Source organism: Elephantulus edwardii, unplaced genomic scaffold (assembly GCF_000299155.1).
Source record: "Elephantulus edwardii isolate Elephantulus edwardi_28Jun2011 unplaced genomic scaffold, EleEdw1.0 scaffold00193, whole genome shotgun sequence".
NCBI classification, from domain to species: domain Eukaryota; kingdom Metazoa; phylum Chordata; class Mammalia; order Macroscelidea; family Macroscelididae; genus Elephantulus; species Elephantulus edwardii.
In genome coordinates this window covers 4,001,077-4,016,739 of record NW_006399943.1, presented here as the reverse complement: position 1 = coordinate 4,016,739, position 15,663 = coordinate 4,001,077, and the positions used below count along the sequence as shown (strand labels likewise).

Genomic DNA, 15,663 nt, shown 5'->3' with positions numbered 1-15,663 from the left:
CTTTTTGTAACAAGCAAATGGGATGTTGTTTCAAAAACAGCCACCTCTTTACACCGGAACAGTTTTCTATTCCTGTTTCTAAATCAGCTCTTAGTGCAAGAGAGCCTGCATTTCTGTAGCAGCGAGAACTCCAGGCCTGCGGATGCTCCCAGAGGGCAGTCGGACCGTAGCTCATCCTTGATAGAGTGGCCTTCTTACCAGACAAGCCATAAATAAAGACTGAGGGGTCGCCAGCGGGGCCGCTGCCCTCCGTCAGTGTGGCCGCGTCCGTGTCCAGTGGCGTCAACTGCTTTACCCCACCTCACTTAGGACGTAGGCCCACGTGTCCAGCCCACGACCTCATCTCACGCGTTTTATTTTTCTAAGTCAGTCGGCAAAGCAAACTGATGTTTTTAGACTATTTATCACCCCCACTGCCCACCCTTCCCGAGACCCCTCCCCGCAGACCCATGGCCTCAGTGCGTGCGCACGGCGGCCCCCTGGGCGTGTCGTCAGCATCTGTACAAAAGCGTTTTACCTGCTCTAGTTTGTAAAGCTGTAAAGTTAAAGGAGATGAAGACCTTTTCAGCATAAATCTATTTTACTTGCACTGTGTTTTTTAGCCCCAAGTGAAAGCTTAGATGAAATAAAATCAGAGTTGAGAAGAACCGTCCGATGGCGGTTTCGGTGTGAATCAAGTGTTGGAAAATGGTTGGTGTATTTTGTCAGTAATTGTACATAATTTTTGGCACATGACATAAGAATGGCGATGTAAACAAGAATTATTTTGCTACGAGGCTGTATGCAAGCTGTGGGCTCCCTTTACAGAGGCCCAGAGCAAAGCCCCTTCTTTGTACCTATTTTTTTATTACAAATATACTAATTGGTTCTTTATATTTTCAGAGGTTATTGTATTAAATTGTCTATTGATAGTACTTTTCTGACTGTAAATACGCGGGCTTTCTCTGAGGGAGCCCCCAGGAGGCGGCGTGTAGCTGAGTGCTGATGAGGCTATCAACACCAAGAACTGTTACGCCTTTTATTTTGTCTTTTAGGAAATCCCTGTCTTTCCATTTTTTCATGTAAATTTTGCACAGTTACTTGTTCATATGTAAATATTTTACTTTCAAAAATGAAGTTTTTAATTGCTATTGTTTTATATAGGATTGAAAGAAAAATTAACTCCTTTATTAAAAACAAATTTATCTGTAATGTTTTGCTGTCTTTCCTTGGGCTCCGTTCTTGGCAGTCCCCTGGGCCCATGGGCTTGTGCCTGAGCCATGGTCAGGACAGGGCTGGGAGCTGGGGTAGTGTGCAAGCCTTGTCCCTTCTGGGACGTGCTCCTCCAGGGGCCACGGAGGGCGCAGCACGTGTGGTCACCTGAACTTGTGGGCGACGTGCTGCCTGGACGAGGCCCGAGTCTGCCTACGTGGCTGCCCTCGTCACAAGCTGCCAGTGGACGCTTCTCGTAGCAGGTTTTCTGGGTGCTTCCTGCAGGGGACAGGGGATGGGACGGGGACAGGGTTGTAGATGCCACATTGCAGTCCAGAAGGAAGGCAAGAAAGAAGAAATCACAGTCACAAAGGAAGAGCATTTACATGAAGGATTCGCAGATGACCCTTGGCCATGATGGACACATTAGAGGGTCCCAAGCACTGTAAACATGTTAAAGAGAGTGGTGAATGAGTTTAACTAGTTTGCAGGACACCAGGCCACAGCACCCCTAGCTCTTGTGATGATGTCTGCAGTATAGCGACAACCACTAGGGGTCAAAAAACCCCTTATATATGCTTTTTGGATTTTTTTTGGTTCAAATCAGGAAAGAAGTGCATCAGGAATACTTCTGCCGCCATTCCTTTTCAGTTGGTATGCAGAACAGATCATTTGGGAGACTGGGTGTATGACAAGAACGTGACATCAGGATTGGAGGAGGACTCCATCAACAACCTGCGTTGTGCAGATGACACAACCTTGCTTGCCAAAACCTGAAGCCTTTACTGCAGAAGGTCAAGGACTGCAGTCTTTAATATAGATTGAAGGTCAACATCAGGAAAACAAAAGATTTTAATCACCGGGCCAATTGGCAAGAGCATAAATGAGAAGAGATTGAGATTGTTAACAATTTCAGCTTGCTTGGACCCACAATCTATACTCTTGGCACCAGCAGTCAGGAAGTCAGAAGATGAACTGCATTGGGAAAATCTGTTGCCAGGGACTTCTCCAGTGTGGTAAAGAGTGATGATGTCAGTTAAGAGACTAAGGTGCTCCTGATCCAGGCCATGGTCTTCACAATTACTTACTATGCATTAGAGAGCTGGACAATGACTAAGGATGACAGAAGAGGGATTGATGCATTTGAGTTGTGGCACTGGAGAAGAGTTGGAGATTTCACAGACTGCCAAGAGAACAAAAAATTTATCCTGGAGAGGGTAAAACCAACTTGCTCCTTGGAGGCAAGGATTTTGAAGTTCCGTCTAATGTACTTTGGGCATGTTGCCAGGAGGGACCAGTCCTTGGGGAAGGACATCATGCTTGGAAGGGTGGAGGGACAGCTCAAGAGGGGGAGACCCTGGATGAGGTGGACCCACTCAGTGACTGGGGTATTGGGGTCAAGTGTATTGGAAACAGTGAGATTGGCTCACGATAAGACTGGGTTCAGAACTGATGTATGAGTCTCAGGCGACTGGACAGTATGTAACAAGAACCGCTTATATTGGTTTTAAGTGCCATTGAGTCAGACAACTCGGTGGATAACGGATCTGACCTCTGTCTTGTCTTGCACCATCTTTATTCTGGACCTGTTTGAGTCTGTTGTGGCAGATGCTGCATTAGTCAACCTCGCTGAGGGACTTCCTCTCCGTCACTGACCCCCCTCCCCTCTTTAAAGAATGTCTCTTTAAGGAATAGCTTCTCCTAGCAACGTGTCTGGAATGTATGAGATGAAGCTTCACATCTTTGCCTCCAGCGAACATTCTGGTTGCATCTTCTCTAAGACATATCTGTTCTTTGGCAATGCATGTATATTCAACACTTCGCCAACACAGTGTGAATGTATCTGTTCTTCGCTCATCCTAATTCATTGTCCAGCTCTCTGCTAACCCACAGGGCGTCCCTCTCTCAAGATTCAAATCCATCAGCTGCTTCGTGGGAGAAAGATGGCCAGGCTTTATCCCCTACAACCTTCAGCCTCTGAAAACCCACTGGAGGGTCAGCTTTGAGTGGGTACTGACTTGACAGCAATGCGACGAGTGAGGTGTGTCCTTGTAATAATATATGTATTTGTTTTTGTGAGGTGTCATCGAGTTGAGTACGACTCATAGTGACCCTGTGAACAAAAGATCTGAACCCAGTCCCGTCCTGCACCATCCTCACACTTCCTGACACACAAGAGCCCATTGCAGCAGTCACCTTGTCAGTCCACCTGGTTGGGAGTCTTCCTCTCCTTCACCAACCCTCCCTCCTTGCAAGCATCATGTGCCTCTCCAGGGAACCTCCTTGCAATATATCCAGAGTATGTGAGGCGAAGCCTCATTCATTCTTGCCTCCAAAGGGCACTCCCGTTGCACCCTCTCCAAGACACATCTTGTTCTCTTGGCCATCCTTGGAATGTTCAGGGCTCTTCTCCAACACCACACAGCTCAAAGGCATCAGTTCTTTTTCTGTCATCCTTGTTCATTGTCCAGGTCTCGGATGCATGTGTGTGTGTGTATAAGCAGGAGTGGCACCCACTTCCTATACAGCATGCCTCTGGAAACTCTGTGAATTTTGAAGTGTTGCTAGTTCTTGAGGGGCTCTCGTTCATAGGGTTGCTATGAGTCATGCTCAACTCTACTGCAATCAACAACATAGATATGTGTATATATAAAAGTAAATGCATCTTTTAATAGACCTTTAGATATAATATGTACACAGTTTTATATATTATAAAGATAGGCACACCTCACTCACTGTCATTGCTGTCCAGTTAGGACCCACTCAAAGCTGACCCTCCAGTGGGTTTTCAGAGGATAAGCTTGGCTGCCTTCCTTCCGTGGGTCAACTGGTGGATTTGACTCTCGGGAGAGGGCCCTGCTTTGGGTGAGCAGACCATGCCACCCAAGCTCCTGTATCCATGGGGACACATACCGTTAACAGCGCTGAGGTCCGTGGGTGCCGAGGGGTGGATTGGATGATGTACAAAGCTCTGCACTGGGAGAAGACCGGAGCGAGTGGAAACCGCCAGGACTGTGGGTTGGAAGAGCCGGTGTTGTGACAGTACCAGTTCTAACCAAGTCAGAGGTTCAGTGCAAGGCCAATGAAAATCCCAGCATTCTCATAGGAAGTTCCGAGCTGATTGCAAAAGCTTGTATGGAACTGTAGAAGACGCAGACTTCCTAGAGAGTCTAGAACCAACTTAGAGCATTTGCCCATCCAGATTTCAAGACAGACTTTGAGGCTGGAGCAGTCCAGGCGGCAGGACGGCGTGGGTGCAGGCCAGGGGAGGATGAGCCTTCAAGAACAGGAGAGGCCAGAAATCGACCTGTGTATTACTTGTGTCCTGATGAAGGTGGCTGTGAACTCAGCGGTGGAAGGAAGGTCGCCAGGGAGCTGGACGGTCTGTGGGGCTGAAACAGACCTCCATCCCATCCTCACTCCGTGCACTGCCCTTAATTCAAGATGGAACACAGACTCGGGTGCCAAAAGTGGAAGCAAAAAGGGAGACATCAGAAAGCAGAAGATCTTCGTAGACAATAACTCACGATGGAGCACCGAAGTAAGGCGGAGAGGAAAGAACGAAACTTGTAGCAGAAGGCAGAAGACCTTCGTGACCTTGGCAGGACGAGGCACAGACTATAAAAAAGGCTTAGAACTTGGCAATACCCCACCAGGGCGGAGGCTCCCAGGGCCTCTGATGTGATGCCAGAGGGTGAGGGCTCTGTGGGGTCTGTCTCGTGGCTCGGGCTCTGGCACCAGCTGCCAGCTTCTCCGTGCCCTCGTTATCATGATAACAAATCTCGTCATTTCCCCAGCCCCCCTCTGGCTAGTGGTCCTGCAGCCGCCTCTGGTCGTCCACCTGCCTGGAACAGTCCAGCTAAGAGGGAACACAGCTGAGAGAGCCCTGTATCCTTAGTGCCTTCACATAGCAAGCATTCGGGGGTGACTGTGTCCACCGCTGGATGGCCAGGAAGACCCGTGCTCCGTGCAGCCTCTCCGTACTCCTGTGTCAGAGGACCCAGCACTGGCCACAGCCTCGCCCCATACTTTCCCTTTCTGAGGGGCTGATTTGGGGCTGGGGAGCTGAGGTCAGTGCCATGAGCAGTGAGAGGCAATGCGGGGTGAGAGTCTATCTTGGAGGTGGGATGGGGGTACCGTGTGGAGCCCCCATACTCAGTACTCGGCCCCTCCTCACCCCATGGAGAGGATATGCTGGGGACGCTGCTTCTGGACCTGACACAGGCTTGGACAGCACACCCCCATTGAGGTCTGGGTCGAGGACACTGGTGTTTCGGTTCCCTTGTTGGTCCAATGGGCAGCACTAAACAGCTCACCCAGACTGGACTGCTGGTGGTGCTGGGCTGTCACAGTGACCCCACGAGGGCCCAGCTTTGGGGAGAGGACATCTGAGTTGGGACAGCTTGGCCACTTTGGAGGACTTGATCTGTGGACAGGAGAGATTGCACAGCTGCACAGGGGACAGTGGAGTTGGAGACTCATTGCGTGGGTCGGGGATGGCCATGGGGTTTGGGGGTGCATGGCTGGGGCACAGTTGACCCACATGAGGGGAGAGGGCCATGGGGCCTGTTGCTGTTTGAGGCTGTTAGAGGTGCTGGTGGGGGAGGGACCAGAGCCATAATCCTGCACAAGCCCCCCCCAAGACACAGGTGAGGTGGCCTGGGCTCTGCAGCTAACCAGGAGGGGAACGGGGAGCAGAGTCACATCCCTTCTAGAACAGCTAAAAGCCTGGACAGCAGCTGTGTGGACGATGACCCCCACAGAGGAAAGCCAGGAAGGATTTTGCTCACTTCTGAGACATCCAACTGGGGTGGGGGGAACGTGAGCAGAAGAGACAGAGCTTAGAGGTCAGGGATAGACATCACAGACTGTCAGGACCTGCAGAGGGCTCCCCACCTGTGACTGACCACCCCAGGCATGTGAGGACATGGGGCAGGGTGACCCTGGAGAGCATGGGCTGGCTGTCCCCAGAGCCCACACAGGGCCTGGGACAGCTCAGATCCCACCAGCCAGCACAGAGACCAAAGATCCTGCCAGGTGGGCATCAGACTGAGACCCCAAGGGTCATAACAGGCTCCACAGGGGGCCAGATTAGCCCTAGATTCAGCCCCTCAGAGGCCAGCTGGGAAGCGGTCTCCGAAGTGTCCAGTTATTTCCACGCATCAGCCTCCCACACCCCCCTCCGGAGACCTTCCCGAATGCAGCACACTGCAGCACGAGGACCCGTGTCTGGAATCGGCAGGTAGAAAGTGGACACCTCCACCCCCCTGAGCGCGGAAGGGCTGGAGGTGCCGGCTGGGCATCAGCCGTTCTGATGAGCGTCTCACAGTAGATGACCCAGGATAGAGAGTAACACGTGAAACAGAGCCTGAAATTCCTAAAAAGAAAGAGGAACGGAACACCCCAGAACCTCGTGCCTGCCCAAGACTAGAGGATTCCCTAAACCCTGAGCTACTCTTCAATCCTCGGACCAAAACTGAAATCCAGGCTTACCTTGTAGCTAAAGAAATTGGCAAAAAACCACTGAGAATCACCCATAAGTACTGCTTGCCTTTGACAAAGAATGTACGTGTGAGCAAATTGTCAACAGAACTTTAAAACAAAGATGGGAAAGTAGGGAGAGAGGGGAGTGAGATTAGTGGGGGCAGAACCACTCGAATGGGGGGTGATCACGTTCACCCTTTGAGAAGGTGTCACCTCATCGTCAAGCCCTTTGTGTCGGGATTGTTGAATGGGACCCTACAACCACTCTGGAGGACAGGAAGGTGCTGAGGACCCACAGCGTCCAGCTGGGTGGAGCAGACACTGAGCTTGTTGAGGAAGAGGGGGACTTGGTTCTGCAACCAGTGTCCACAGATGGAGAACCCAAAGAACATGGTTCATCGGGCGAATCTGCCACCAAAGATCTCGCTCAAGTGCGACAGAACCTGTTTGCCAGTTGAAGGGAAAGGTGTGCCTGGCTTCCCACTGTGCGGTTTCCAGTTGTCTTGGATGTCTGATTAAACTGGGCAATGGTCCTGGGGTGTGTAGTTTGAGGGCTCCAGCTGAACTAGGCTGGCACATGTCCCTCCAGCTGTGGTCCTTGAGGAGGTGAAATCCTGTCCTTCTGTGTCCACTCCCCGGGATGTGGCCAGTGTCCTCCCCGTGTCCCAGCAGCCGCTCTGCCCTCGCTCTGCCCTCAGTGTGAGGCCTCAGAGTGCCCTCCCTCCCAGCCCACAGGGGACACCGCCCACCTGCCATCCGGGGAGAAAAATCAAGCGGGTGGAGGCGACCATTTCAAAGGGGACTTGATTTATTCCGCGGAGCAGCGCGCCAGCGCCCGGCCGCCTGGCGCACCCGCTGCCCGTGGGGACCGAGGCTGCGCGGCACTAGAAACACTGAAAACATCAACTCTCTTCCCTTTTTTTGTTTTTGTTTTTGGTACAAAATGATACAAACAACAATACAAAATAGTTGTGCTGTTGACGATTACAAAAGAATTGGGAACACCTGTCCAGCCTGGCGGCGGGCAGCGTGGACGTCACACTCCGGGACCTCCCCACAACCACGGTCATGCGGTTCTACACATTCTGTCCGTTTTCAAGGAAACATGCAAACAAAACGACAAGGAAGCAGAGAGCTCGCGTGGGGGGAGGCCCGGCGGCTGCTTCTGGGCTCTGACTTGACTTTTTTGGTGTTATTCCTTTGAATTTTTCCAGAAATGGAGACCCACCCCCTGTGTTTTTAATCTCGGGGAAGAGGGAGCTGTTTCACAAGACTGCATGTCTGGCCAGTGCACACATCAGGAAAACTGAGGCACCACTCTGCTGCTCTGGGGGTGGGTACTGGCGCTGTGGGGGTGCGGAAGGATGTGAGGAAGGGGCCTCAGCCTGCGTGGGCATTGACCGTGCCCAGGCACTGCCGTTGCTGTCTGCTTGGCTGGACCTGAGCCCTGGGCAGGCCGAGTGGACAGGCAGCAGGAGGCGTGTGTGTGACACTAATTGTACTGCTGGCTAAGCTGTGCTGTTGGGCTTGAGTCCCAAGATGACCCCGGAGGGGAGTGAGTGCTGGGGAGGGGCAGAGTGGAGGGCCAAGATGGACATGACGAGGCCCCTTGGGCCCCTCCGGCTGTGACCACAGCTTCATGCAGCCCGGCATTCCTGGTGAGAGGGAGAGGGCCTGGCCATGACAGGGTGGGTGGGCTCAGAGGGAAGGGCATGACCCAGTGATGCCAGGCTGAGTGGGGTGCAAAGTGTGTGTGTGTGTGTGCGCGCGCGCGCGCACACGCAGGAGGTTCTCCTGATGGCCCTACGGGCCGGGTGGGGGTCTGGGGTCGGTTACAGACTCCAGCAGGGTGTGACTATCCAGCAGAGAGTCCCTGTCCCCGTCCCAGGTCACAGTCACACCGTGTCCTCATGCTCAACACTCCCTTGAAGGATGACTTCTCAGAACAGATGGACCCCCGTCCTCAGACGGCCCCTAGGCATTGGCACCAGCTGCCTGGCTTGCATAGCATGGCTGGGACCGGCCTCTTCCCCTCCTTGCCTCCACAGATGGCCGGGGCTCCAGCAGAGTGGCCTTCTGTGTGAACCCCTGGGCTCAGGGTGGTGAACCCCAGGCCACTACCCTATACTGGCCACCTCATCCTCCGCACACCTTTCCAATCTGACCACGGCTCAGGCCACATGCCGAGCAGGTACCATCAACTTTATTTAGACGTCCGGTGGTGGGAGTGGCTAAAGATCAAGGAAGCAGCCAATGAGGGGAGTTCTCGGGGTGGAGGGGGTGGCCTGATAATGGGCCAAGCTGGCAGGGTTTGGAAGCTGGAATATGGAGCCACACAGGGTCAGGGAGAGCAGAGGATGGCGAATGAGGGGCTAGGAGGGGACATCAGGGTGGGAGAGGCTGGAGGGTGAGGACAGAAGGGGAATGCAGACGGTTGGGGGGAAGGTTGAGGGCAGTGTAGGGGGGAGAGTGGACAGTGGATGGGAGGAAGGGGGCAGTGTGAGTGGGAGGAAGGAGGCAGTGTAGAGGGACGGTAGGGCCAGTATTGGGGAAGGACGGGGACAGTTGGGGGTGACTAGAGGATGGGGACAGCGTGCAGGGGAGGCCCAAGGCTGAGGAGAGGGCACTGTGAGAGCTGCTTGTGCGGCTCCTTCTGCAGGTGACCAGCTGTGGCCTGTCACCCCCACCCTTCCCTGGAGTCCCTGCTGTCACTGTCCTGGGTGAGGTCCATGCAGAGGGCAGACCCACACAAGGCCCCCATGTGGGCCTGCTGCCCTCATGCTGTGGTCTGGCCAACAGCTCCCAGACCCCTGGATGTCGTCCCTTCCCATGTAAAGGAGCAGGACCTCCAGGGACCTCCCCGCATCCCTGCCCCAAAGAACCCACCTACACTGGGAGCCATGCTCCCACATAGTGACACCATCCCCACATGCAGGAAGGACAGCCCTGGGGGTCCAGACATCCTAAGCCATCCCACCACTCAGATTTGGGGGACAAAGGGTGGGCAGTGCTGAGTGCATGTGATGAAGAGTCCCCACATGGAGCTGTGGCCTCAGAGGATTCAGGGTGTGCGTATGTTTAATCAGATGGGGTCCCACGTGAGTCTGGGAGGTGGGGGGACTCTCAAGAGGCTGGCAGGATCCTAGCCGGGGTGGGCTAAGGGTTGTAGGGCACAGTCTGCTTCTCTGAACCAGGAAGCTGAGTGTCAAGGTGGCCTTCTGGTGACAGTCTCAGCGGCTTTAAGTTGGCTGACAGAACCCTAGAAATGTGGGGGCCAGGAGCTTCCAGCACAAGCTTGCTGTGCCCACCTGCCCAGGTGCCATGCCCACCTGCCCAGGAGCACCTTCAGTTAAGGAGCCACCCCCACGGTTACTGGTCAGCACTGGGTCCTCGTTCACCGCAGGATCCTCAGTCACTGTGCTCGCCTGAACCTGGGGTTCCTTTGCTGCTAAGCTCCCCCACCCAAACTAGCCATGGACACCTCTCACTCCAGGTGCCCAGGACAGGGCATGGCCTGGGAGCTACTGGCTGGACACCAGAAGGGCCACACTGTCCCCACCAGGCCTCGACTACATGGCTAGACTTTCTCGGGGAATGTGGGTGAGTTACCCGCTGCTTTCTCACTAAAAGACTAGAAGAGGGGGCGTGCCCAACACAACATTCTCCCTGCTTTCCTAATCCATGCTTCCGAGTGGGGGCAGCTGGTCGGGGCGCTGCTCAGTGACAGGGCACCACTCTGGGCCAGGGGTGCTGCTTGGGGCAGGGTGCCACTCAGATATGGGGTGCTGCTCAAGAACTGGGATGCCACTTGTAGCCAGGTGCTGCTCGGGGCTGGGGTGCCGCTTGGGGCGGGGCACGGGGTGGCGGGAGCTGGGCCTGCCCATTTCGGTCACTCCTGAGTTTGAGGGGGTCGGACACGTGCACCAAAAGGCACTTTCAATTGGAAAAGCAGTGCTTCTGTTATAGGAGATTCAAGTGAAGAGAGTGCCCCTCGCTCTCCTCCCGTTGGTCATCAGTCGCGGTCACTCTGAGGCCCATGCCCGGCTGGACGCTCGACGAGGGTGGGGCCGCCTTGCGAGCGCACAGTCCATGGAGGGACCACGCCACCGGCGTCCAGCGCATCCTCCAGGCCTCTAGTCCTCCTCGCCGCCCCCGTACATGTCCGCCAGCTTCTTGAACCTGGGTCCCCAGTCGTTCAGGTAGTCGTAGTCCTGGTCCCCAGAGCTGGACGAGTTCAGGGAGCTGACCGAGCCTGCGGTGGAGCCGCTGCCCTCGTAGTCGAAGACCAGCAGCGAGTCGTAGGGGGGTGCTGTGGGGTCATTGTCTGCAGCCCGGAGACCCTGGTGCAGAGAGACAGGGTATGAGGGGTCCTGATGGGCAGAAAGGGGGTGCAGACCCTGGTGCATCTCTGTGAACCACAGCATGCAGGAATCTGACGGGCACAAGGGGCCAGACTGAGAAGGTGATGGTCCAGGATCTGCATGCAGGAGGTGCTCAAGGCGTGCTGTTGGGCCCTGGTGCTAGTGGATTAAGCAGCGGGCTGAGAATTGAAAGGCTGGCAGCTCAAATCCACCAGCTGCACCTTGAGAGAAGGATGAGGCCATCACTGGTAAAGACTGACCGCCTTGGAAGCCCCACAGGGCCGCTCTGTCCTCAGGTCTCTGTCAGGAGTGACCAGATGGCAGGGGTCTGTGTGGACCAGGACAGAAGGCATTTCTGAGACCTGGGAGCGGAAGGGCTGGCCTCTGAATGGCTAAAGAATGCCGGAGATGCCAGTGTGAAAACACCGCGGAGGCCAGTGGGCTGGGAGGGCCTGTGGTCAGGGCTGGGCAGGGGCGGACTGCTGTCACTGCAAATGTGGACCCAAGGTAGGCAGGAGTCAGAAATCAGGTTGTAACTAAAATACTCTCCTGAATGTCATGTGGGGATGTGTGGAGTCCTGCACGCACCTGTCATCCTGCCAGAGGACTCAGGAGCTGTCATGTTTAGAGAGGGAGGGCCATACTGTCACCTGTGGAGCCCTGTGGGACTGGGACATGTGGCCAGGTCCTGCTAAGGAGAGACGCTGCCCGCGGGCAGGGCTGCAGGAGGCAGGTTGGGGCCTGGGACAGGGCTCGCCCCTGCTGTGCTGACTCAGGCCTCAGTTTCTCTGCTGGGGCACTATGGGCTGGAGACCTGGGAGATTTCCTTGGTGATCTTTCATCCTGTGTCCACTCCATGCAGTCACTCTCTGCCATCGCTGCTCCTGCCACTGGGCACACACTGTGTGCACCCAAGGCTGAGGGACAGAGAAGCAAGAGGTGGGGGGACAGTCTACGCTAGCCTCTGAGCTGGCCAGTGGTGGCCTGCGGGGACCCAGAGTCTTTATGGGGATGAGTTTTGTTTTGCACCCCACCCCACAGGCTGCCTGTCAAAGGTCCAAGTCTCTCTTCGGGGCGGTGTGTTCTGCTGTGGGCCCAGTATGCTGCGCCAGGTCGTGGTGGAGGTGGACTGTCCAGCTAGTGGAGAGCCGTGAGGCCTCAGAAATAGTGACATTTCAGACCCAGGAGAACAAGAGGGGGTTCTGGGACCTTGCACCCACCCAGAGGGTCCGCAGTTCCCGCTCACTGGGTGATGTAGAGTGGGATGTGGGGACCTTGCTAGGGACTGAGGTTGGTTTGGTGGGTCAGCACAGTCCAGTGGTCAGTGCGGCTGCTCAGGACTCCCTTGGACACCCACCTCACTGATGAAGTCACCGATGTCCCCTGGGTGAGGCACCACGGGCCTGGCTGGGTACTGGGGCTCGGCACCCACTGGTCTCTCGTCCACTCGCCGGACTCCAGGGGTCTTGCTGAGCACATGCTCCATGGTTTCCGGCTGCTGGAGTTGGCTGAGGTCATAGTCCTGGGGGTGGGCATGCAGAGAGGCCTCAGAAGGGCGGGGACACAAGGAGTCCAGGCCCGCCTTCCTGGAGTGCTGATGGACAGTCACAGGGAGTAGGAGAGCCAAGCGTGAGTTCAAACCCAGAGTGAGCCCTGGGCACTGTCAGAGATGGGGTGGGCAGGACGGGTCACCATGTGACCTTGAGAGCTGTACCCCCTGTAGGGTGGACGGTCTGGGCAGGAGCTGGTCACTGGGTGTGTGTGGGCTGACTGAGCATAAAGTGGTGACTGTGTGACCGCATGCAGGGTGAGTGACCACGTGCAGTGTGAGTGACCACGTGCAGGGTGAGTGACCACATGCGGCGTGAGTGCGTGCAGCGTTGAGTGACCGCGTGCAGCGTGAGTGACCGCGTGCAGCATTGAGTGACCACGTGCAGCGTGAGTGACCACGTGCAGCGTGAGTGACAGCGTGCAGCGTGAGTGACCTCGTGCAGGATGAGTGACCGCGTGCAGCGTGAGTGACCTCGTGCAGGATGAGTGACCGCGTGCAGCGTGAGTGACCTCGTGCAGGATGAGTGACCGCGTGCAGGGTGAGTGACCGCGTGCAGCGTGAGTGACCTCATGCAGGATGAGTGACCACGTGCAGGGTGAGTGACCGCGTGCAGCGTGAGTGACCACATGCAGGGTGAGTGACCGCGTGTAGGGTGAGTGACCACATGCAGCGTGAGTGACCACATGCAGGGTGAGTGACCACGTGTAGGGTGAGTGACTGCGTGCAGCGTGAGTGACCACGTGCAGAGGTCTGGTGACATTTTGTGGGGTAAGTGACTCTGTGTAGCGTGGGTGACCGTGTGTGGGGCGGGTGACTGAGGGGTGGGTGACTGTGGAGCGGGTCACCGTGTGTGGGGCGGGTGACCATTTGTAGTGTGGGTGATTGAATGTGGAATCTGGTGAACAGATGTGAGGGGGGACCAGGCATGGGATAGGTGACTGGGCACAGGGTGATCACTGGTGTGGGTGACCACGTGCAGGGCCAGTGAGGGGGTGCAGGCTGGGTGACTGCGTGCAGCATGTGGAGGTGTCCAGGGTGGGCCCCTGGCGTGCAGTGAGAGCACAGTGTGTGGGGAGTGCCCTGCGGTGGACGTCAGCTGGCCGCTCACCTGGTCCTCCTCGCCGCCCCCCTCCTCGTCGTACTTGAGGATGTTGTCACGCACGTCGTCCTCGGGGTCAATGAGCAGCTGCTTCGTGTGACGTTCCTTCTCCCGCCGCTTCATCCACACCACAAAGAGCAGGACCATGGCTGTGGGGAGGCGGCGCCATGAGTGACAGCGTGTGCACACACCGTGAGACCGCACACGTACGTGTGTGCACGCCCCTGTGCTTGGGCAAGGCTTGCACGCCGGTGTGTGCACATGCACATGTGAACAGACACGCATGTGCACACACACACATGATGTATGCTTGTGTGCTCGTGAGACCATGCACACATGTGTGCAAGCATCTCTGCAGTGCATGTGTGCACGTGTGTGTGTGTGTGCGCGCGCTTGGACGGCACGGCTGCACAGGCCCTAGCCTCTCCTCTCTTCCCCCCACTGTGGATTGTGTGAGACACGTGTCTGTTGGTCATCCATCGTCCATCTGTTTGCCCGTCAGTGTCTATCATCTGTCTCCCCCCGACCCCCCAGGGAGGCAGTGGCCTGCGCAGCAGACTCCCGTCCACTAGTCTTCCAGCGGTCACCTCCACTTAGCAGGAGGGGAGGGCTGGGGAAGAGGGGGTGTCCCGGCAGAGACCCCAAAAGGAGGCTGAGACATTGGAAAATGCCCTTGGAGCCTCTGCCCTGTGTCCCTTCCCCCTGTCTGGCTTGTGGCTAGAATAGGCTAGACTGTGGGTCCTTTCTCCAGCACCCCATCATACTCCCCATGGGCATGTCACCTGGCTGAGCCAATGGGCACTGGCTACTTCCTGACTGGTGAGTGGGTGCAGGGGTACATGTGACTGAGGCCGGTCTCATCATCCTGGGGACTGGTGGGGCAGTCTGTCCACCGCTGTGGTGGCCATGGGTGTGGAGGGAGCCGGCCTCCGACACGGCTCTGGAAGATGCAGGTGTGGGGCAGGCAGGACCAGGCCTGTAGAGGCACCTGTGTGGCTGGATCGAGCCGGACCTGCACTCAGCAGATGAGGAGGAGCGCCCCGTGCACGCTGTGCTGTTAAGTCAGGGGTTTCCTGTGAGGTCCTCACTACAGGGGCCAACTGTGGCCCAGGCCCCAGACCCCCACGTCCCCCGCCCCCCTGGCCACACCCCTGCGCACTCACTCAGCAGGATGACAATGCAGATGAGGATGGCTGCGATGGCCCCCGTGCCCAGGCCGGCCGCCGCCACTGCGCCCACTGTCGTGCAGTCACCGTTCTCATCGCATGGGCACACCTTGACCTTGATTACTGATGTGTTGGACAGTGGGGGGTTCCCAGAGTCCGTGACCACAATGGGCACTTCGTACATGCCTGCTTCCAGGTAGAGGATCCGGAGGCTGAGCTGGGCGTAGTCACCTGAGAGGGAGACAGAGACACACACACACACACACACACACACACACAGAGAGAAAGAGAAGTAGAGAGAGATAGAGACAGAGACACAGAGAGACACACACAGAGTCAGAGAGAGAGAGAGACAGACAGACACACACACACACAGGGAACACAGTGAGAGACAGAGAGAGAGAGACCGAGAGATAGACACAGAGACACACACAGAGACAGACAGACACACACACACACACGGACAGACACAGAGAGAGACCGAGAGATAGACACAGAGACAGACAGACACACAGACACAGGGAGAGACAGACACACACACACACACATACACACACACACACACACACACACACGGAGAGACACAGAGAGAGACCGAGAGATAGACACAGAGACAGACAGACAGACAGACACACACGGAAAGACACAGAGAGACAGAAAAGGTATGAGGATCTTCACGTTGATCACCTGTCTGAGGACAAAACAGCACCTGACATACAACACAGCACGCACTCCACACCTGACGTACAACACAGCACGCACTCCACACCTGACGTACAACACAGCACGCACTCCACACCTGACGTACAA

At 55.9% G+C, this 15,663-nt stretch overlaps 1 protein-coding gene across 1 annotated transcript in view; it reads right to left on the bottom strand.

Annotated features, from left to right (window-relative positions):
* Positions 1 to 10,808: 10,808 nt before the first annotated feature.
* Positions 10,809 to 15,663, bottom strand: part of CDH4 (cadherin 4, type 1, R-cadherin (retinal)) — a 104,556-nt gene continuing 99,701 nt past the window's right edge. The window contains exons 12-15 of the mRNA XM_006896931.1: positions 14,851 to 15,084; positions 13,697 to 13,836; positions 12,394 to 12,558; positions 10,809 to 11,015 (exon numbers count right to left, since the gene is read on the bottom strand). Coding sequence (XP_006896993.1) covers positions 10,809 to 11,015; positions 12,394 to 12,558; positions 13,697 to 13,836; positions 14,851 to 15,084 — 746 coding nt within the window. The remainder of the gene's footprint in view (positions 11,016 to 12,393; positions 12,559 to 13,696; positions 13,837 to 14,850; positions 15,085 to 15,663) is intronic.